The sequence below is a fragment of the Pelodiscus sinensis genome, chromosome 20 (assembly GCF_049634645.1).
Source record: "Pelodiscus sinensis isolate JC-2024 chromosome 20, ASM4963464v1, whole genome shotgun sequence".
Classification (NCBI taxonomy): domain Eukaryota; kingdom Metazoa; phylum Chordata; order Testudines; family Trionychidae; genus Pelodiscus; species Pelodiscus sinensis.
This window is the reverse complement of record NC_134730.1, coordinates 4,177,896-4,200,226: the sequence shown is the minus strand read 5'-3', so window position 1 is coordinate 4,200,226 and position 22,331 is coordinate 4,177,896. Positions and strand designations below refer to the sequence as shown.

At 47.3% G+C, this 22,331-nt stretch overlaps 1 protein-coding gene across 1 annotated transcript in view; it reads right to left on the bottom strand.

The window, feature by feature from the left end:
- Positions 1-16,085, bottom strand: part of LOC102446034 (heparan sulfate glucosamine 3-O-sulfotransferase 3A1) — a 99,368-nt gene extending 83,283 nt beyond the window's left edge. The window contains exon 1 of the mRNA XM_075903519.1: positions 15,140-16,085. Coding sequence (XP_075759634.1) covers positions 15,140-15,564 — 425 coding nt within the window. The 5' untranslated portion in view covers positions 15,565-16,085. The remainder of the gene's footprint in view (positions 1-15,139) is intronic.
- Positions 16,086-22,331: the final 6,246 nt, after the last annotated feature.

Genomic DNA, 22,331 nt, shown 5'->3' with positions numbered 1-22,331 from the left:
GAGCCAAGGGGGCTGCAGTTCATTAAATCTGAAAGGGCTTTAAAATGTCCCATTCACCGGTGTATGTGGAGTTTGCTGCTATTCAACATTTCGCACTGCCTGGCATCACTCTTTATAGTGCTCGCCTTCCTCCCGATCACGGTGTTACAGCTTGTCAGAAACCAGAATTTCCTCCCCGCAGGAAAGTCCAACAGTTCAAAAACTGCATTTGTTCTAAATTGGAATAACAGCAACAACAAAAAAGTCACAATTTCTCATGGAATAGAAACACCAAAAACTGTAACGTGGGACCAATGAAAAGAGGCCTGTTTGGTGCCACTGAAACACTCGGATGTGAAAGAGCATATCAAATGCAATATAACAAATTAAGATCAAAGCTGAAACAAACCAAAATATGAAATGAAAGGCTTTGACTGTAACAAAACGGAACACGAACGTCAAAATGATTTGTTTCAACACTTTCCCGTCAACGTCATTGAGAATCAACACATTCCCACCAAAAACGTCAACATCAATGAAGCTGTCTTTTCCCACAAACAACCTGTTCTGATGAAAATTTTGCCACCGACTCTCCCCAGTGCTGCGGTGTTTGAACGGCCCGCACCGCAGAGTAATATGTTTGAACATTACAAACAGAACCCTCCTCACTGAAATGAAGGAAAAAACAAACGGTATCACAGTCAGCCAAACTGCAATCCCAGGAGCAAAACTTTCATTGAAATCCAACTCTCTCCCATGTACTTTCCCAACAAAGCCTTTGCTGAATGGCGTTTGGCGTTTGCTTGAAAGAGCTCCCCTGAGCCTGAAATCAACAAATGTTTTGTGTACTGGAAAGACTGGACAATTTGGTCTAGGTTCTTTTCTGTTTGTTATTAAATTCATGTAACAAACATTAAAAACCCCCAAACCATCAAAACTTGGCATCTAAACCCCCTGACGGTACCTCTTTTACAACTGACAGACTTTCAAGATGGTAAAAGTTTTAGCTAGCCTTGGTGTTTAACTATCAATAATACTCCTAGAGGGATTAACCACTGAAAATCTTTGTAGTTCCTTTTCGCCTGGTCTACACTAGGACCTTAGTCCAAAATTAGCCCCCCAAGGTCTATTTTTTAAGGGATGAATCCACACTACCAAGCCCGTTATTCCGGAAAAAGGGGCTGTGGTATTCAAATGCTGTAGTCCTGCTTTTTATGAGGAATAATGCTATTCCCAAATGTGTAAACCCAAAATAACGGTAGTGTGGATGCTCCGGAGCTGCTAATTCAAACTACAGTAAACTTCTGATAATTAGGCACCTTTAGGACCCAGGGGGTGCCGGATTATCAGATATGCCGGACTATCAGAAGGGGGGGCTATGAGGGGTCGGGGTGGGGTGGGGGGATGCTACCCCAGACCCCCTCATAGCCCCCCCCCCTTCCAATAGTCTGGCTCTGCCCCAGGAGTCCCTGGTTCAGCCGCTGCTGGTCAGTTTCAGCAGCTGCTGAATCGGGGATGTCTGCAGCAGAGCAGCTGGGGACGGGGTGCTGCCGGGTTGGTCCCGCAGCGCCGCTCCTCGGCGCTACTGGACCAACCCGGCAGCACCCCAGTTTCTCTGCCCCAGGTGTCCCCAAGTCAGCTGCTGCTGAAACTGATCTGCGGCTGATTCCAGGAAGCCCGAGACAGAGCAGCTCTGCCCCGAACTTCCTGGAGTCAGCTGCTGGTCAGTTTCAACAGCAGCTGAATCTGGACGCCTGGGACAGAGCAGCTGGGGCGCTGCTGGGTTGGTATGGTAGCGCCAAACCTCGGCACTGCGGGGACCAACCCGGCAGCACCCCAGCTGCTCTACCCCAGGTGTACCCAAGTCAGCTGCTGCTGAAACTGATCAGCAGCTGATTCCAGGAAGCTGGGGCAGAGCAGCTCTGCCTCGGGCTTCCTGGAGTCCGCTGCTGGTCAATTTCAGCAGCGGCTGGTCAATTTCAGCAGCGGCTGAATCGGGGACAGTTGGGGTGCTGCCGGGTTGGTCCCGCAGCCCCAAGCAGCAGCGCTACGGGACCTACCTGGCAGCACTCCAGCTGTTCTGCCCCCGGCTTCCCCGATTCAGCCGCTGGTCAGTTTTAGCAGTGGCTGAATCGGGGAAGCTGGGGGCAGAGAAGCTCCAATGGTCCAGCTGCCCGGAGCACTTCTGGGTTCCTGATGGTGCCGGACCATCAGGAGTGCCAAACCATCAGATGCCGGACCATTGGAGTTTTACTGTAATTTGCTTCCAGGCATCCTCCCACAGCTCCCCAGAGGTAGCGCATCCACATTAACAACGCCTGCCTCAGAGTACATTTGATTCTTCTCTGTAGTGAGGACACGGAAATTTGAATTTGTAAAATTGGGTGCCCAGCAGTTGAGCTCGGTAAATATGAAATAATCTCCCAGTGTAGACATGGCCTTTAAGTCTTAAAATGTAGCCTTATGAGTTTGGGTGCAAACTTGTAAGATGGCAGGAGTGTGGCTGAACAGAGAACTTGGCCCACAGAGAATATGCTGCAAAAGAAGCATTAGTATGTGCTTTGCCTGGCTCTACGCTATCTACTCCCCTGCCCCACTGCCCTGTGCTCACAACACTACGGGCCCCTGCACCTCAGGCCTGGGGCTCTTACTCGGGAGGACGTAAGAAACAGCCCCTCCGAAGCTCTTCATCCCGGATTGCAGCTGGACCTCTCCCCCCATGCAGTTTTCTACCTGGTTCTGCGTGGGGCACGCAGCCAGCCCGAACACGGCCTTTCCGATATGGGTTCTATCCCCTGAGCAAAGCCCCATTTTACTTCAACAGGTGGACAGCCTGTGGGTCAAACCAGAGCATAGACCACTTCCTTAAACTAGGCGGAACCTCCCTGCTTCCTACAGACCATTATAGGAAGTTAACAATTCAGGGGAAAAATAAACCAAGGATGCTGAAGCAACAAAAACTATAAACTTCTGCTACCGTTCAAAGAGGATGAACTTTGATTTCAAGCACTTGAATTTTAAAATTGAAAACAGGCTTTATAAAATGTTTTCCTCCTCTGATTAGGAAGATCAAAAGATTGAAGAAAGCAAGAAAGCCATGAATGCTACCCGGTGAAAATCTCATTTAAATATCCATGCTGCAATGAATTGGTTTATATATAAAAAGACTGATGGGGGCAGAGGACAGAAAGAAAAGACAGTGCATTTGAATAAACACTGGAAGAATGTTTGCATTGATAACAAAATTAGGAAAACCCTTAAAAAACTGAAATGCTTTATTCCCAGGTGTAACACTCAGCTGAAATTGCTGCTGTAAGCAAGTATTTAAAAGGGAGGGATTTAAAACATACTGAAGAGCATTTTGCTTTAAGGTTTTCAAGAGCAGGTTAGCCAAACACCTGTCACGGATGTTCTAGCCGTGGTGTCCAACATGCTAACCACATGTGGGTATTTGGCCTGTTAAGTATGGCTTCAGAGCTTGGTCGGACATCACAGGTCTAGATAATTCTTAGTCCGGCCTCAGTGCAAGAGACTGGACTAGATGACCCATCAAGATTTTTTTCAGCCCTACAGTTCTAGGATTGATACGATTCTGTAGGTCCCAATTTATGACATTTACATCCAAATGAACAGGACAATTCTCCCCAGACTCAGTGGGAGTTAGGTCAGGCCCATCAAACTCAATGTGATCATTCAGCTCCTGATTTATAGGCCAGAGCTGCATAAAGATGCAAGTAAGAGGCAGGCCAAGGTTTGAGAGTTCTAGACCAGCTTTCCCTTTCTTGAACCTGGAGGTGCCAATCTTCACATCTCAGATTGCCATGGCAGGCCAATGGAGCACCACACTCAACATACACTGCACCTGTGTTCAATACTAGGGCAGCTGAAATCAGCGGCATTCCAAACGAGCAATATTTGGGCACCTCTGCTGTACTTCATCAAATAACGAACCATTCACAAGACATCAATGCCCAATGCATTGCATCCTCTGGCTTCCAAAGCGTGGCATTATCCCACGGTGCAGTGTCCTATGCCGGAGTACTAAACCAGTCACAGGGGCTGTAGAATCCCGGTGATCGGGGGAAATTTAGGCAAGATCATTGCAACAGATGGTGCTGCAAGACTAACATTATAAACTTCTCTGCAAAGAAAAGAAAGCAATGACCTTGGCAGGAACAAAAACAGGCATCTTTCTTTCTTTTTGCAGAACCACGTAGCTGACGAAATAGAAACACCAGGAATAATTAGACTTCCACAAATATATTCATTTACTCTCTAGTTAGAGGCCTGATTCTTCTTACTCGCAGGAGGAGTCACAGTGAAGCCAATGGGCTTATTCATGTGAGTAAGGACTCCTCATAAGAGTCCGGTTTGCAGGATTAGGTCCCTTAGCTTACAAACTGTGGGGAATCTTTTGCATAGTTACTGAATTTCCCTGAAAGCAGATTTACCCCCAGAAAGCTTGAAACAAGACACCCGGGGTAAGAAAGCTAGTGAGTATGCCACTGAACTGCAAGAGCCCAATCTGCACGTGACTAATCTCTCTGATTTACTCCGGGCTCCTCATGTGAGTAAGTGCTGTAGGGTTGGCCTGAGGAACAGAACTACAACTGCAACCTAATCCACTTCCCTCCCATAATAGAGGCACTTAATGAGAATTTGCAAAGATTTATGACCATAACAATCTCTTCTCCCCTTCCCCCTTTCGCCTTCTCTTTCGGCATGCATACAGTTTGGGTTACTCCGCAATTCTCTAGGGAAAGCAAAATGTAATTAGTAGCTAAGCGGTGTTAATACAGACAGGAGAGAGATTGGACGGCATTTTTATCCTCACGTTTTCTCATCACTTGTTCCCTCCGCAGAGCAATTGGGAAAGAAACTAACTACTCCCATAGGCCTAATTTCTCTTATTGTGCTTCAGAAGATATGGGGCTGGAATCCTGGCTCCAGTGAAGTGAATAGGAGTTTTGTCATGGTCACAGCGGAGCCAGGTTCTATCCAAGGACTAAAGACACGACCCGACGGCAAGAGCCCCCGGAAGGCAGTCGCGCTCCCAGCCTAAATGTGGGACAACTGGTAACTGAGAGTTTGTAGCTCAGCTACTTATTACAAACGGAGGTAAGTGCATCGCTCTCCTGCTGGCTCCAGGCATGCCTTTACAGTGTGCGACTCACGGTACATCTACACAGCAGCTGGGAACCGCACTTTCCAGCTTGGGTCCAGACAAGAGCAGACTTTGCTCAAGCTGTCAGCAAAACCAGCAAAGGCCTGGTCTATGCCAGGGATGCGAATGGGTAACTGGTTAATGGGTGATGGTTAACAACTAACAGTTTCATGGGAGCACCCATGGGCGGAGGGCTGCTCCGGCCCCATGCGAGGCTGCTGACTCCCAGCTCACACGTGCTGGCAGCCAGCAGCCCAGCCCAGGGCCAGAAGCAGCCACTGAACCAGTTAACTAATTAAACGGGATTTTACATCCCTAATCGACTGAAAAATTACATCAGCAAAGCCGTGTTGGTCAGGGGCATGAAACCACCAAAGCCCTGACCGATACAGCTGTGCTGACAACCTCCAGGGTCTCCACAGCTATGCCCAGAGGTGAACGTAGACGGAGGAGCCCTCCTACAACGCTCCACGAAGAGCTGGCGGAGCTGCGGCAAACGCCAGCCGGGAGCTATTTCAAGAGCTGGCAGGAACCAGCGGGCTTCCGCCACTACAGCTAACTTTGTTTGGGGATGTGCCGATTCTACACTGAGGAAAACCCTTTTCTGTCAGTGCAATTTCCTACTGTAGAGATACCCCCAGGCTACCTGGCTAAGTATAACTCTGCCTGCCTCTAACGTGCATTCTTGGGTGGTTCACTCAAGCCATCAGAGTCACCTTGCTATTTTTAGGCCCCATGTGCAAAGTTATCACATACACGTCTACCTGTAACCGCCACTAGGCAGATTTGAACCTAGGACCTCTGGAGCTTAGTATAGGAGTTTCTACCCTCTGAGCTAAAAGCCAGCTGGCTCCCAGCCCATGCTGTAGAGGTCTCTTGGTCTTAGCTGTTGCTGTGGGCTAGGTGCCACACTGCATGGGACAGTGAACCACACTAGGTGCATGGGTTACATACCCATCCTGGAAAGTGCCTGGCCCCACTGCTGTGTAGACATATCAGGCTTAGTGGCAGGAAAATGGACTTAATCCCTTCCCATGACAGCCACATGGTGTTTTGACACTGATTTCCAAGGGACGGGTCTCTGGGAGTTTAGCCCAAGAAGTCTTTGACCTATAAAGGCCAGATTCTCAAGACTGCTCAACACCCACAAACAGAACTGCATCTTCAAGAGAGTTCCACCCCCATTTAAGCACCCAGACGTGAGGCCAAGCTTCTGAAAACTCCCAGCTCCACATGGGAAACCTGGTTGTGAGGTCACAATGGGAACTATTGGCTGCAGAGCCCTTAAAAACATCCAACCGCTTGTGCTACCTAAATGGGAACCAAGCTCTTCTGAAAATCCGGCCCTGTCACACCCCCATCCTGCTCAAAACGACTTGTTTTCCTCAATGGCTTGAAATAAAAGGAACCCCAGATAGTCCAGCCTCCCCACGGGCGAGAAACCGAAGAGAGTATTTATGTGAAAAAAGCAACAACAAAACAACTCTCCATCCTTTGACTTAGCCCCCAAAACTTATCCACCCAAAATGAGCCCGGGTCCCCCTAAGTATGTGGAATCAAATGTTGCTTTTTTAATCTTCCCCCACGTATATACACTAGATGGCGCTCCACATCACGTAGTGAAGAGACGCGAATACCTCAAGACTCCCAAGCAATGTCAGACCCTGCAAACGCAAGAAACAAGGGGAGGGAGCGGACGGTGAGAGAGAGACTGGTCTCTTTCTGCTTTCTCCCAGGACTATTCATCTATTCACACTCAACGAGTCAGCCTTCGCCCTGATTAGGACTTTCCCTGCAGATAACATAGTGACCTGGGGCCAAGTTCACCGGCAGACACTGGCGGTGCAAAGCAGACATAAATCTGGTTCAACTGAACAGGCAGAGCGGTTTTATAGCTGCTTCCTATCTTAGAGTGGCGCAAAGCAGCTGGGACATTCAGGTGAATCTAGCCCTGCACAGGCCAGTCTCCCATGCAAGATAAACCCCCTGTGGGTAGCTCTCCTGCCCCAGCCCCACAGGCCCACCACCAGCGCACATGCCACAGCTACAAAAGCAGGGGGACGGTTTTCCTCACTGCAAAGGTGTTTTGCCCCCAGATAAACCTCATACTAACCTGATGGTCACTTGGTAACAGGAACGCCGATGACCAGCTTAGCTATTTTAGGTATGTCTATGACCCCGCCCCACAGTATCTGAGCCCCTCACAATGTGTGCTTATCCTCCCAACAGCCCATGAGGCAAGAAGGGGCTATTACCCCCAAGGTACAGATGGGAAACTGAGGCACCGAGTCACAAAGCAACTTGCCCAAGGTTACACAGGAAGTCGGCAGCAGAGCAGGAAATTTATTCTCCTCTCCTGAGACCAGGCTAGCGCCTGAACAACACTTCCCTTCTCTGACAATGTTCATCGTTTTCTTATGCTGCATTTGAAGACAGCAGCCTTCATCGCCCATCTGCCAAATTTTCCAACAAGCTCCTTCATGCTGTCCCCCAGGCTTCCTTTAAATGGCTGCAAAGCGACCTCACTCACCTCCTTCAGACCTCTCTTTTGCCACCAGGCCTAAAAAGTCTCAACAGTTAGGCAGCCGGTGTGCTCAGACCACTGCCCATCACGCCGGCCAATACCATCTCACTGCACGCCCCTCGTGGTCTGACCAGCGGTCTCTTGTTTTGTACTGTAAGCTCTTGGGGTCAAGGACTGACTTTTTGTTCTGTTTGGGTGTGTCTAGACTACATGGCTCCATCGACGGAGCCATGTAAATGAGTACTAGACATAGGAAAATGAAGCAGCGATTTAAATAATCGCTGCTTCATTTACATCAAAATGGCCACCACGCTGTGCCGATCAGCTGATTGGCGGCAGAGTGGGGCAGTTTGGACGCGCCGCGGTCGACAAGAGAAGCCTTTGTCGACCGCTCCGGTATGCCTCGTGAAATGTAGACATTTGTGTAGCACCGAACACAATGGGTCTCTGACTGGGGTTTGTAAGCCCTACTGCAATACAAATACACAATTCAGGGCTCCCATTCTGCCAGGGATGCCTCTGTCTTTACTACCTCAGCTACGCAGATTCCAAAATCACTGTTGACAGCTATCCTGTTTGGGAGACAGCAGAGTTCATTGAACAGGGTCACTGGAGCCCCCCCTAAAAAAAAAAACATCCAAAGTTTGGTTTCACGTAATCGAGCTTTCTTAAACTCCAGCCTCCACAACACAAACTGACTCTTGGATCAGAAGAGCCAGCCAAAAACAAATGCCTCCACCCTTGAACACAAGGATTGGGAAGCTTACATCGGCTTTAACGGCCAAACTTCCAACAGTGAGCGGACACTGGGTATGTGCATAAAATTTTTTAAAAAAAAGAATCAATATCAAGCAAATGCCCAAATGTCATTATCAGGCCGCAGAGAGTGCCAACTACATAAAGGCTGGCGGTTCCAGCATTGGGGAGACACATCAACATCTAGAAACGAAAGACTGTCAGCCCAGCTGTGTGATGGAAAGAAAAAAAAATCTCACTTACCCTGAGGAAATGTGTATGGTACATAAAGTCTCCCTACCAGGCATAGCAATTTGACTGAGGACAGCAGTGGCTTACAATTGCTAAAGCATTTCCCCTCAGAGAGAAGAGGGCATTTGGTGTTTACATCAAGTAGTTTGCTCTGCAGTACTTGTCTCATGATGGCTCGGCCATCTGGTGTGATCCTATTTCTCAGGTATTGCGGTAGTTCTTTTCAAACATTTCCCTCTGCGTAAACACATAATCCTACCCAAACGACATCCTCTCCCTCTGGTCATTGGCCGGGTGGCAAACGACTCCCATTCCGTTCCTTTGCACCATGCTGTCCAGATGAGCGCTGGCCATATGACCTGGAGGCTCACATTTCATCTCAAACTGTGTGACTTGGGGCTTCAGTCGGAGGGGCTAGGAAGCTCACGGCACAAGGAGGCCCTTTCCAGCTGTTTCCAGCTGCTATGAACTTGCGTTCCCTCCCATCCTTTTCAGGAACGGAACAACTCTCGGCTTGCATTGACCCTCAAGCATTATTGATCGCCTTGGAAAAACCCAAGAGGATATTGATACGAGGGACACGGGGCATCCTAGATCTTGAGACAGGAAATCCCCCCCCCTCCACCCGTCGGGTAATCTTTCATCTCTTGCAGAACACTGGAGCCTAATGACATTAGCTCAGCTTTTCTCTAGTTCGACTGGCAGCAGCATTACAAAGGCAGGGAGATTAAAACACATGAAATAAACAGGACCTGCATGACTGACAGCAGAATGACATTCCGACGGGTGGCGCACGGCTAGCAAAGGATCAGAGAGAAACAGGGAGGCTCACAATGCTATCAACGAGCAGATTCCTCTTTCAGACATTTCTTACTCGAGTGTGGTAACCCCACAGACCTGATGTTTTCCCCAGGCTCTCTACAGTCATATGTCGGGTAGGAGGAACGGTAGCTCTATGAAAACATAGGCTCACCTGCTACTGAACTCTGTCAACTCAATCGACATGTTCAGGACCCGAGCAGAGACTGCTGTGTTTTAAAGTCAATGAGGCCATTGTGGGCCATGTCCCCTCCTCCTCCCCCTTATGAGCTGCGTCCTCACAAAACTGAAATGGAGGAAGCTGTGGCAGGCACTGAACGTCCCTTGATATTCGACCGACAGGCAAACGCACATGGAGGTGTCACACCTCTCAAACACAGTCACAGAGGTTGGTTTTAAATAAACCTCATGGCAGGAGAGCTGCCTTTTAAACAGATGCAATGCGGTCTAAGAAGAGAGGTGATGATTCCCCGATTGAACGTACAGCATTTTAGATACATTTCATTTATTGTCTAGAACCACCGTAGGTGTTGAGATGTCAGAATTCTGCTACAAGTTCCCTGCCTTCGGAGTCTGCTATCCTACAGGTATTACAAATTAATTCATCGATTACAAATAATCCGATCTTACTGCACTTCTGGTATCTGGCTCTCCAAACACTGATGTCTCTAGTTAAAAGATTTCGTGATAACATGCAACTGCTACTAAAGTTCATCTTTTATTCCAAATAGATGTTCTCCCTTTATCGTCTGTGGTCAACGTTGCTTCTCTTCTCAGCCTGTGAGAGGCACTGTTGCGACAATATGCAGTCGAATGGAGTCTAATATACAGTCTCTCAAGAAGCCAAAGACAGCAACTTCATGAAACATGTAAAATCCACTGATCCCTTCCCTCCCCTTTAGGTCTGCTATTTAGCTGCCACTGTCAATAAACATCTACAAATATTAGCATCTAAAGGCTTTTCTCTTTCAGCATAATAATTCAGACCCATTTGGTTACGTTTTAGATAAGGCATTCATTGCCCATGGAGATTTCCTAGAGCCACCAAAAGGGAACTCAAGTGTTTATATCCTGTAATGATGCTGTTTAGTCTGCCTGTTTGAAAATAAAAATAAATCTGAAACCTAAGATGGTGACTCCAAAGACCAACAATCAAGAGATGCTAGCAGACATATGGCAATAGTCTCGGTATTCGGTTCTACTCAAAGGTTACGGCGAATGCATGTAAAGATTTTTTAAAATAATGTATTTTAAAGGGCCATTTAACGGACTGCTGACTTTCTGATCATGCAGCTCTGACATCCTCGGAGCTCCATGTTAGTAAGGATTACTCGCAAGAGTAACGGTGGCAGGATTGGGTCTGTAGCAATGAAAAATCCCACACAAAGAACGCACTGTACCAGCAAAACGGTGAAACTCAGCACACCAGACAGCAAACGAACTGAAGCAATTAATGTAAACACTCAAGTATCAAATGGTAAAACATGGTGATTACATGAAAAGCCTGGAGGGGAACTCCTCACTTGGGCAAGAGCTAACAGATCAAACCCACCCTCTGTGGAAAATTAACCCCTCCTCACTGAGAAATCTATTGGGCAGTAATGTATGTGCCTGGTATATGGTCCGAATCTGTAGTCCTTGCGCAGGCAAAATTTTCAGGAGAGGATGGCATTTTCAGTGCCATCTCCTCTGCAATGAATCAAGGAATCTACAGTCTAAGAAACAGATTTCATGAATTACCCACCATAAAGAATGGCAGACCTTGTCCCAAGCCATGTGTTTATTTTTCAAAGTCAAGAGTTGATTAAAGTTCTTGAGATGTGTTTTTAATGTTTCCTTTCTGATATAGGGTCAGTGCACGGAAAATTGGATAAGCGCACACTAAAAATATCATTCTGTAAATAGCTTCAGCCCTCACAAGAGGAAATCTTTACTCATAAAAAAACTCACCCCGCAATCTGAGCAAATATGGTGTATTCTACACATTGTGATACATGGAAAGATAGAGGTCTCTTCCCTTGGCAAAAACATACTGCACGAACACTCCAGCAAGACTAACTACAATGATACTCCTGATTTCAGTATAGTCTTCACAATCTTAACCAAGTTCCACCCTCCACTAAAACATTAGTCAGAATTAAATGCCTATTAGATACAAGTTTTAGGGTGACTATTTTACTTATTTGCCAGATGCAAAACCCCAGTATTTCTATTGTGCAAAAGGAAGACAACCTATTCTTAGATCCAACAAGTCTTTTTCATATAAACTTGCCAGAGGACACAACTTTATTAACTTTAAATTACTACGAAACGTCAGGGAAAAAAAATCTAACTAATAACACTGGAAATACTGCCTGTGGCTTTAATTTCTGTTTTCTCGTTGTCAAGGGCTCCCACTTATTTTCTTTTCCTGTAAATGAAAAATTAACTATTTAAAAAAAAAACCATCTTCACATTTGCTTCCTTTCCTGCCTTTTTGGAGATTACTATCGCTAATGTTTTATTATTATCAGACTGCTTAAAATGATACAGGTGTAATTTACAGCATTATTCATACTTCAATGGAGGAAATATATTTTACTCTAGATTCTTAAGAGCTGTTCATGTTCATTTGCTTGATTTTGTAATAAATGTTATCAGGTATTTCCACACTGTGAGTTACTTAAAAATACAGACTTAGCTCATTTTCTTAGGAATTACTACCTGCTGCTACAAAGACAACAGCAAGTTTAAGGATACTCTGTTTAGAGACTTTGCTGTACATGATACTGTCCTCATTAAAAAAAGAAAGATGAGCCCAGCATTTTACAAAAACCAAAAATCAAACAAAGGCAGGGCTCTGTAGGGTATTGCTAAGTTTTCAACTACTCCACAGCTTGGTATTTCTACAATGAGATTTTATTTAAAAAATAAAAAAAGTTCCGTTTTCTTGCAACGAGACTTATTTTTAAGATCATCTAAAGAAATATTCGACTCAGGCCGGTGTCTAAAATTACCAGCCAAATAAACGTTCTCAATTTTACACACTAGAGCAATCCCATCATGTGTGTGAAGTTATGTATACGTGTGTCGGCAACTTCCTTAACTCAGCATTCCACTTCATTTTTTTCACATCTGTTAGATCATCACAGTAGAAAAACCATGAATTATAGTATCTTGAGCCTGACTTTCAAAATATAGTTTGCTATCAACTTAGGCCTAGTCTACACTACTGTGCTAGGCTGACATAATGGAACATATGTCAACCTAACTCTGTAAGGCCTTGTGTACGCTGATCCCCCTCCACGTCAAACTACCCTATGCAACTTCAGCTACAAAAACAATGGAGCTGAAGCCAACGTACATACTGGGGTGTTTTCCATGCGGCAAAGTGGAGTCAATGGGAGAGCACTCAGAAATCGATTTATCGTGTCTAAGCAGACGTGATAAATTGACTGCTGGTGGATTAATCACTGCAGTATCAATCACCGCATAGTGAAGACAAGGCGTGAGTGTCTACACTGAAACGTCAATTCTTCCATTGTAACTTGTCTACTAACTACCCTGACGTAATAACGCCACATCTGCATGAGTAGCACTTAGGTCAATTTATCAGGTCATTGCAGCGTAAATTGCAGGGTCCTGGACTAATCCCTGCCTCCCCCAACCCCACTTCTGCTCTGCCTCTTCCTGCCCCTGTTTTGCCATCTCTTGGGCCCCACCCCATCCATTCCCTCAACCCCCACCCTTTCTCTGTCCCTGCCTGCCTCTTCCCATCCCTGCTCTACCCCCACCTTTTCCCAAGCTCCACCCCTGCCCCACCTTTGTTCTAGCCCTCCAGCTGCTGAGTGTGGGGGCGGGCCAGATTCCTGCGGCCAGCGCCAGGTCCGCCTACTAATCCTCCAGGTCACCCTGAGCCCATTAGGCCCCCCAAAGCACAGGGCCAGGACAGCTGGCCCAAATCATCCTATGGATACTGCACTGCTTACATCAATGGTTACTGCTTTTCAGAACAGTCCCACAATACCCACACTGGCAGTGAAATTGATGCAAGTGCTGATCACAGTGTGGACACATGGAACCGATTGAATAGCTGCAGAGGCTGTACCTGGAAGTATGTCAACTTAATTTTGTAGCGTAGGTTTGCTCTGAACCTTAACAAAAAAAACAAAAACAAAAAAAGACCACCAACAATTTCCTAAACATTATTATATGGTCCTTTCCTTCCTTGATAAGAAGGAGGTCTGATACCCATTGCGTTGTTGGTTGTTTTAATCACTAAAGAAATCCTACAAAGAAAACAAGCCAGTCACTAAATGAATCACATCATCAAGGCTGAAAACTTTGGAGCCCGTTTCAAGAGCTAAGCGTCCCTGAGAGGAACTCTCCCTATAAAATGAGTTGTCTGTGGCCTCCACACACACGGTGCTCCCTCTGCACTGACATAGCTAGGATGAGTGCTGTTCCCACGTTCCCTCCTCCACCCTGTTTCCGCTTCACTGATGGAATTGTGGATAAACGAGACTTGTGGATTGTGTGCCGTGACCTGATCCTGACAGGCATTTGGGAGCGATGGAGGGGGGAGAGGCAGAGGAAGATTTGAGGGTCAGGGTTGGAGGGATTACTGTGGGGCTGACATGTGTCTATGGGAATGAGGGCTGGGGTCAGGGCTGTAGGATGTCTTTGGGGATCAGGCCTAGGATGCTATGGGGATCTTTGGGGATCAGAGCTGGGAAGCTGGACAATAGAGATCAGGGGAGAGGGAGTCATGAGGCTAATGCTAGGGGGATCTGAGGATCCCATGGGGATCCAGGACTAGGAGGCACTATGGGGATCAGGACTATGGGGTGTCTTTTGAGATCAAGGTTGTAGGCTATGGGGATAAGGATTGGGGATGGGCTTGGGAAGCAGATCTGGGAGTTATGGGGGTTCTCTGGGGATCAGGACCCGAGGTTACGAAATGGAGTGTCTTGGAGTGGGGGTTACAGACTATGACGCTGGGATGGGTTTGGGAAGCAGGTTTTGGGGACAGGGCTATGGGGTGTCTGGAGATGAGGGTTATGGGCTATTGGGATCTGGACGGGGGTGGGTATGAGCAGCAGGTCAGGGGATTATGGGGATCAGGAGGAGGTGGATTTGGGCAGCAGGTCAGGGGGCTACAGGGTGGGGATTGAGGTACGGTCTATAGAGATCGGGGGCGTGTTGGGCAGGAAGTCAGGGGACTATGGGTGGAAACTGGGGTTATGGGCTATGGGGATAGGGAGGAGGTGGGTTTGGGCACCAGGTCAGGGGGCTACAGGGTGGGGATGGAGATATGGTCTATGGAGATTGGGAGGGCGGGTTGGGCAGCCGGTCAGGGGACTAAGGGGGGGGGAACGGGATTGGGGTAGGTCTATGGAGATTGGGGGTTGGACAGCAGGTTGGGGGCTACGGGGTGGGGATTAGGGTACGGTCAATGGGGATCGGGAAGGGGTGGGTTTGGGCAACAGGTCACAGGGCTCTTGGGGGATGGGGACTGGAGTAGGTCTATGGGGATCGGGCCAAGGGATGGGGCATCAGGTCAGGGGACTACGGGGGGCTGGGGATCGAAGTACAGTCTATGGAGAAGGGGGGACTGGGCAGCAGGTCGGGGGATGTGGGGTGGGGATCAGGGCAGGGACCCGCGGTCACGCCCCGCCCCGCCGTACCTGTACCAGGCCAGGCCCCGCTCGTAGCCGCGGTCGAAGAAGTGGGGCTCGGCCCCCACGGCCCGGATGTCGGGGTGCACCCGCAGGAACTCCAGCAGCGCCCGCGTGCCGCCCTTCTTCACGCCCACGATGATGGCCTGCGGCAGCCGCTTGCTGCCCTCGCCCAGCAGCAGGGCCAGCGTGCCCGGGGGCTCCCCGCCGCCGCCCGACCCCGCGCCCCGCCCGGCCGCCTCGGGCCGCTTCCTCGGCGCCCCGCTGGGCAGCGCGGGGGAGCCCGCTCGCAGGGGCCCGGGCCGGCTGGGGCAGCGCTCGGCCAGGCAGTAGCAGGCGAACAGCGACATGAGCAGGGACAGGAGCAGCAGCAGCAGCTTCCTGGAGACGCTGCGGGGCAGAGGCTCGGGGGCGGGTGGGCCGCTCCCGGCCATGCTAGCCCGAGGGATCTGCCCGCCCCCCAGCCATGCTAGGCGGCCCCCCCGCCCCGGCAGTCAGCAGCCAGCGGGGGGGCGCGGGGCTGCCCCGGGCCGCATGGTCCCTGGAGCTGGGAGGGGGGCTCGGCTTGTGCCCCCCCCGTCTCTTAAGGGTGATGCTTCAGGGGGGCCTCATCTGCCGGCGGCTGGGCTGGAGGGGGCCCGCGGCCAAGCGATCCGGTCTGGCGAGTCGCTCCGGGAGTGGCTGCGCGCAGGTCCCGCTCCAGTGCCCGCCGGGACCCCGGGGTGGGCACGATGCAGGCAGCCCCCGGCCGGGGCGGGGGTGTCTCTGCCACCCGACGGGACGGCGCCACCAGGCTGCTCCCTTCACCGCCTCCCCCGGCAGCGCGGCCACCTGGGCTGAGCAGGAGACCCGCCTCGGGCCGGGGGCTCGCTGCTGTCCCCGCCCCGCTCGCCCTCCAGCTGCTGCCGCACGTGGAGCCGGAGCAAACTTCTCCAGTGGCAGCGAGCGGGATGCGCCCCTGAGCCGGGGGGGGGGAGGGGGGGTGCAGCCCTCGCCGGTGACCCAATGGCGTGAGAGGGGCGTGGCTTGCGCTGAACGCCCCTCCCCTAAGCGCGCCTGTAGCCCGTGGGAAAATCCACGCGGGGTTTGTATCAGTCTCCTTCTCACCCCGAGCCCCTTTCCCCAGCGCAAGCACATGCCTCTTTGCATGGAGGAAGCCCCGTTAGCATCGTAGCTGGGGATTCAAGGAATCTGGGGTCTAAAGAAAGGCCGGGGGGGCTCGGTAGAAATGATTCTAAAGCCCCCTCGCCTGCGAGAATGAACGATCTGCTTTGTACTGAATGTTGACAGCATCGGGTAGGATTTCTGAACGAAGAATTGTATCTCTGCTCCAGCATTCTATAGGAGAGCTTAAACAGAGAGTTTAGACCAGTGTTTCTCAACCTTTTTTTAATAAATTACCCCTTTTAAAAAATTAGAAGTACCCCCAGTACCTATAGTTTTCAGACACACAAAATTCTTTTCTACCATTGCAACACATTTGTTTAAACAACTTAATCGTAGCCGGGAGGGTGTAAAAAGTACAAAAATAATAAAACGCTGTAAACCTTAAAACAAAAATTCAGTTTTCTCCAAATTTCAGTTGTGTCGACCAGACTTCTCTTGAGAACCCCGAAGGGTACTTGTATCACTGATTGAGAAACACTGGTTTAGACAGCCTAGAGCCGGCTTGGGCACCCTTTTCAAGCCAAACTCATCAAAATTCAGAACAAATGCCCATTTGCATGACTGAAAATATACAACTTAATGTTATTGATAATTGACATGCTGATGAACAATAGCCTAAATGAAACATTGTCCCCTCAGACTTTATTTAATGGGACTTCTGCTGTCACATCTTTTCACACATTTCTTTGAAGTTTACATCACGGCTGGTCAAATTCAGGTTCATGCACACATTCAAGCTACTGTGAGTAATGACACATCATTTTAATTTAAAAAGTTGCATGTGTTTTGGGAATGATAAAAGAACCATATTTTGATCCATACTGAGCAATATTTGGGTGCAGAGCCATAGGCTGCAGATCCCTGATCTAGAGAAAGGATCTAATCCTATTAGATGCTATAGGATATAGATGATTTCTGTAGAACCCTATTTTAAATGATCTCCTAGAATTTCATAGGGAATTGTAAAATTCTACAGGTTAAACATTCTGTAGAAAGGTTCTCAATTCCTTCTTAAATCCCCTTTTCCATACGGGCTTCATATCAAGACAAGACTATCCATAGCTGGCTGTATACCCACCCATCCACCTAGGTTTTCAGATAATATCCATCACCATGGTTTAGGATCACAAATTTCTGATTTAGGCCCTGATCCTGCAAACATGTATGCACACAAGTATCTTTACATATAGGAAGTGATCTCACTGAAGTCAATGAGATGTGTAAAATGAGGCACCTGCATACTTTGCAGGATTCTGGTCTGGTAGGAGGCAATTTATAAAGTTCTGAAACCAGATTCAGATCCAGGAGTTATTTCAATCGACCATACTTATGCTTTCAGGAGAGATTTGCATGCTTGGTCCTCCAGTTTATCATAAATATACACATATTGCTTTCAGAGTGTATTAGTCTCCTCTGAGAGTAAATAAAATGTTGAAATAGCTATCAGCTTCATGCCTGGAATGCCTGATACTAGGAGGTCCATTATTTCATTGCCTGTGGGAATGTCCTTTTAATATGAAATGTTTGTCATAGACTACAGAGTTGTTAAACACACTTGCACATGAAACACTGGACTTGGATCATTTCTTGTTAATTGGGTGCTGATCTTGCTAAGCAATTAAACTTTAGCTACTTAGAAGCGGCGCTTGTGTATTTTGAAATTATTCAACGAAGATAAAAAATTGCAATGAATATTATTTAGCTGTCTGCAGTGTGGGCTGAATTATACAAATGTGTCTGTAAATAGAAAACAGACTGCAATTCATAACAAATATTTACAAGGAATCATTTTACTAGGTCTGCTTAGAAATTTGATAACTTTTTTTTTCTTTTTTAGCAAATAAACATCTTTAATGTATGATTTTTAGCTCTAGACCCCCTCCTCATATACAGTAACCAGAGATGATTGTTTACCTAAAATCAGGGAACTATGTTATGGGCCACAGGCAAGATTTATTCAAGTATTTAGGTACTCAAAGGTACATTTAAGTGCACCTACTGGTATTTACTAACAGATTTACCTGACGTGGCTTGAGTCCTTAACTCAGTTAAGGGTTTTTTTTCTTTAAATAAAAGAATGTACATGATTTATTTAAATGATTATGTTGTTCAAAAATAGTGTTACTAGTTAATTTTTATTTCGCATTTTTTAAAAAAGGATTGTTACATTTTTCTGTATTTTTTCTAGTAATTTTTTAAAATGGGAATTCCATCATGTGTGATTTTTTTCTTCATTCCTATAAACTCTTACCATTCGGTGTGTTTTAACAAAAAAAGGGCTATAGTCAATGTGATTTCCAATAACTTTTTCTTCTAGTTTTCAAGCCTCCACATTTCTCCATTTTATCTTTTTTCTGTAAGGTTTATTGAGAAGCAATCCTATTCCAAATTCATCCTTTTTTCCCCCGCTCATCTTGGTTTAATCTCTTTTAACATTTGCTCATTTACATCAGTTTTGAGGACTGTACTTGATTGTTGATTCTGTCTCTTTTTTTCTTTGGTTTTATGAGAAGCGAGCCCATTTTCCTGGTACAATCAAACCCTTATGTTGCTTTAAGTTATGCTCAGATGACGCTGTATACTGAATTTGGTGGTCCTAGCTCTTACTGTTTAGGAAGAGTTTTTGATCAAATAGAGAAGCCAACAAACTCTCTAAAATATATGTAGACTAAAGAGTCTGGACAAGTTAGGCACTTAATTTCAGCTAGACATCCAACTGCATCCTTAAGTCCCTACGGGCTTTGAAGTAGGAATAAGAGATCCTCCGGAAAAGGGCTTTTTTCCGGAGGATCGGGGCCAGTGTAGACGTTCTTTTCCGGCTTTTCTAAAAGCTGGAAAAAAGCGGCGGACATTTTTATTTAAATGCCGCGGGGGATATTTAAATCCCCCGCGGATTTCCCTATTACGACCTGTGAAATTAGCATGCCCCTTTCGGAAAAGGGGCCAGTGTAGACGTAGCCTACATGTTTTGGTAAATGTGGCCTCCAATACAAAAGCTATAGAAGTCAGTGAACAAATTTAGCTGACTTCAGTAATATTGAAGCAGATCCTATATATCAAATCAGATCAATTTAACACAGCTTGAGTTCTTTGTCCTGGCTGCTATGTTTTTTCAGAGCAACCTACATTTTCACTATGAGTAACTGTTATTTTATAGCAGACTGAAGAAAACAAAATCAAGAAAGAACAAAGATGAAGTTCCCATGAGAGAACACATTGGCAGAGCGGGGTGTCTCAGGTGAGCATGCACAAATCCCATTGAGAGTAAAAGACATAGAACTGCAGACAGAGCTTGACACTAATTAGGGTTCAGTATTAAGTGTTATTGGTATTTTTATTCTAGATTTAGGCATTTGGGTGTAAACTGCTTAATACTATACTTTTATTAGATGAGTACAGTTTATTTTTTTATATTTGTGAATGTATGCACCTCCGCTGTTTCAGATGTAATACAAAATAAATATTTTTCAGGGTAATACATATTATTTTTCAGTTTACATTCCAGAATAAGAGGTGTTTCACATTTTAGTTGCACTGAACACAGCAATATTGATACACATTTTGCCATTATGACAGAGTAATCTATATTTTTGTTCTGTGCTTTCCCCCTTTCTTTTATAGTTTATTGCTTTTTCTATTGAGCTATCGCAAGCTTTTGTATTATCAGCCATCACTATCTGCATACCTTCCACAACAGTGACTCCCCTAATTCCTTAGCAGACTTCATGGAATCTCTGCCTGTTGTCTGTGGGTTATTACAGGAAGACTTATCTGGGGTAGGCTTCTTGAAAGGAAACACAAGAGAGTACTGGACATAGTGAGCATTATACCAGTTATTAGGGGAAAGCTTTTTTGAGTTTGGCAGGATTTATGAAAGACTGTAAGGACTCTGCATTCATCTAATCTTCCCTGGAAGTTCATTCTACAGCCAGATCACCTTGATTGATTGCTAGTGTAACCCAGGGTATATCCACATTTCTTTGTTTCACTTTCTTCTTCTCCTCATCATTTAAATTGCTCATTCATTTTTAAAGATGTGATAAATAAATGAAAAAGAAGTATACAATCCTGCAGGTGCTTGAGGGACAATTCCTGAACTGGTCACAGTATTTCCCCCAAAAGATTCCTTGTTTTCAGCTGAATTCCAGAAAACAATTTTTCCCCCTTAAACCTTACACGCAACCTTTCTTGGAGGGAAAAGGAAAGAAATGGAGGAAGTTCATCATGAAACCAATTTTAGTTCTTAGGATTTACGAGGCTTGATCTAAAGCCCATTGAAGTCAATGGGACTTAAGCATGTGCTTAAAGTTCACCCTGTGTAAGACTTTTGCTGACTCAGGAACACTGTGTTTCATCAGTAACTTTCAGAGCGCTTTTCAAGGGTGGTTGAGCACCACTGTCATCCTTTTTACGGATGGGAATTGAGGCATCGGGCAGTTACATCAGTCCTCCAAGCTAGCCTGGCAAGTCAGAGCACAGCTGGGAACAGATCTCAAGACGAGTTATTCTCAGGCCTTTGTTCTTAACACTGAGCAGCAGATCCTGGCGCTAATGCTCCGCAGAGAATTCATCAGACGGCCCTGCTTGCATTCACTCACTAGTCTCCTCCACATCTCCTTTTAGAGGTCTTCAGCCATCACATACGTGGCCCCAGCCCATCTCAATGACATGACTGTAAGTGTCCGTTTGGGTGACTTTTCTGGCAGTGAGCACAGTTCTCCCATTGAAGTTAAGAGCAAGACACTTGCTGACTTCAATGGGAGGAAAAGCTGATTAGTGATTAGGGGGATCAAAAATTAAAGGGGCCTGATTTGGAGGCTTCTTAATGAGGCCTGATTTGCAAGCAGTGCTGGGCGCCCGCCATCTGAGAACTGGGTCCCAGCGGAAGGGAGTCAGGTGCCTGGATGCAGGAGTCCCATTTGCCCATGTTCTCTGGCTTAAGAGGGTTTGCTCTACGCTATTTAGGCATCTGTGGGACGGCGAGTTACGGCACATTATGCCTTGGATTCACCGTGAATGGGTGGCCAATTACAGCCCCTATTGGAATTTCACTGGTTTCTTTTTTACTAGCGACGCCCATAATGTCGATACGACCAGGCGTTCAACTGGAATTTGGGGGCGAGGGGCCAAGGGCGCTGGGGGCTAGCACCTCCTGACACCTCATTATAAAGCTAGAAGCCAAAGGGAGCCACGTGGTGTGAGGAAGCTGCCCCAGAAGAAAACATCCCATTGTCCCAGGGGAGGTGGGGTGATGAACAGAGGAGAGAGAGCCAGATTGATAACCAAGGGGCAGGCTGACCCTGAACCGGGCTGTGTAACAAAAGCCCCTTCATTGAGGCTGAATAGGAACAATAGCTAATGGGGATGGGCCAGCAGCAGCCTGAGGATTTGAGAGCCCAGAGAAGAGGAGTCAATGGAGGGTCCTGTTTTACCCAAATCCTCTATTGATCTCCGTAATCTCCTGGGCTTTCCCCTCCTTGAAACTGCTCTGAAAGTTCAAGGACTTTTTGCCTCTGAATTGTGTGGACAGGCCCATTGTTTGCCTGGAATTCCACCCAGGCCACCTAACTCATAGCCCGGGCGATCCGGCCTGGGACTGATTTGGAAAGCGAACGCCGGGGCACAGATCGCTGGGCTGCAGAGCTTTTGCTTGCACTTGGGCTTTGTCCTGGGTGGGGGGGGGGTTCATCTTGGGTCGGAGGCTCAGGGGCTCCGTGCTCTGCAGACCACCCCCCCTTGCCTTCAATGCAGGGGAAAACACTTAGGGGAGAATTGTAGCCTTACGGGGGAGGGGAGGCTGCGGCAGCCTATGGGGGGCATGGAGAAAGGGAGCCCTCAGAGGAATGACACTGCTACACCCTGGTCTAGGTTGCAACATTTACTCCCTCCCTCAGCCTTCCCACAGCAGCTGGCATGGAAGGGAGGGGATGGCCACAGGCTGACGCCGGCCCCTCACCTTCCGGCTGTCTCACTCTCTCATGCCTCTGTTGTGTTTGGGCATTGGCATCCTGTCTGCTGGGGAAGGATCCTTTGC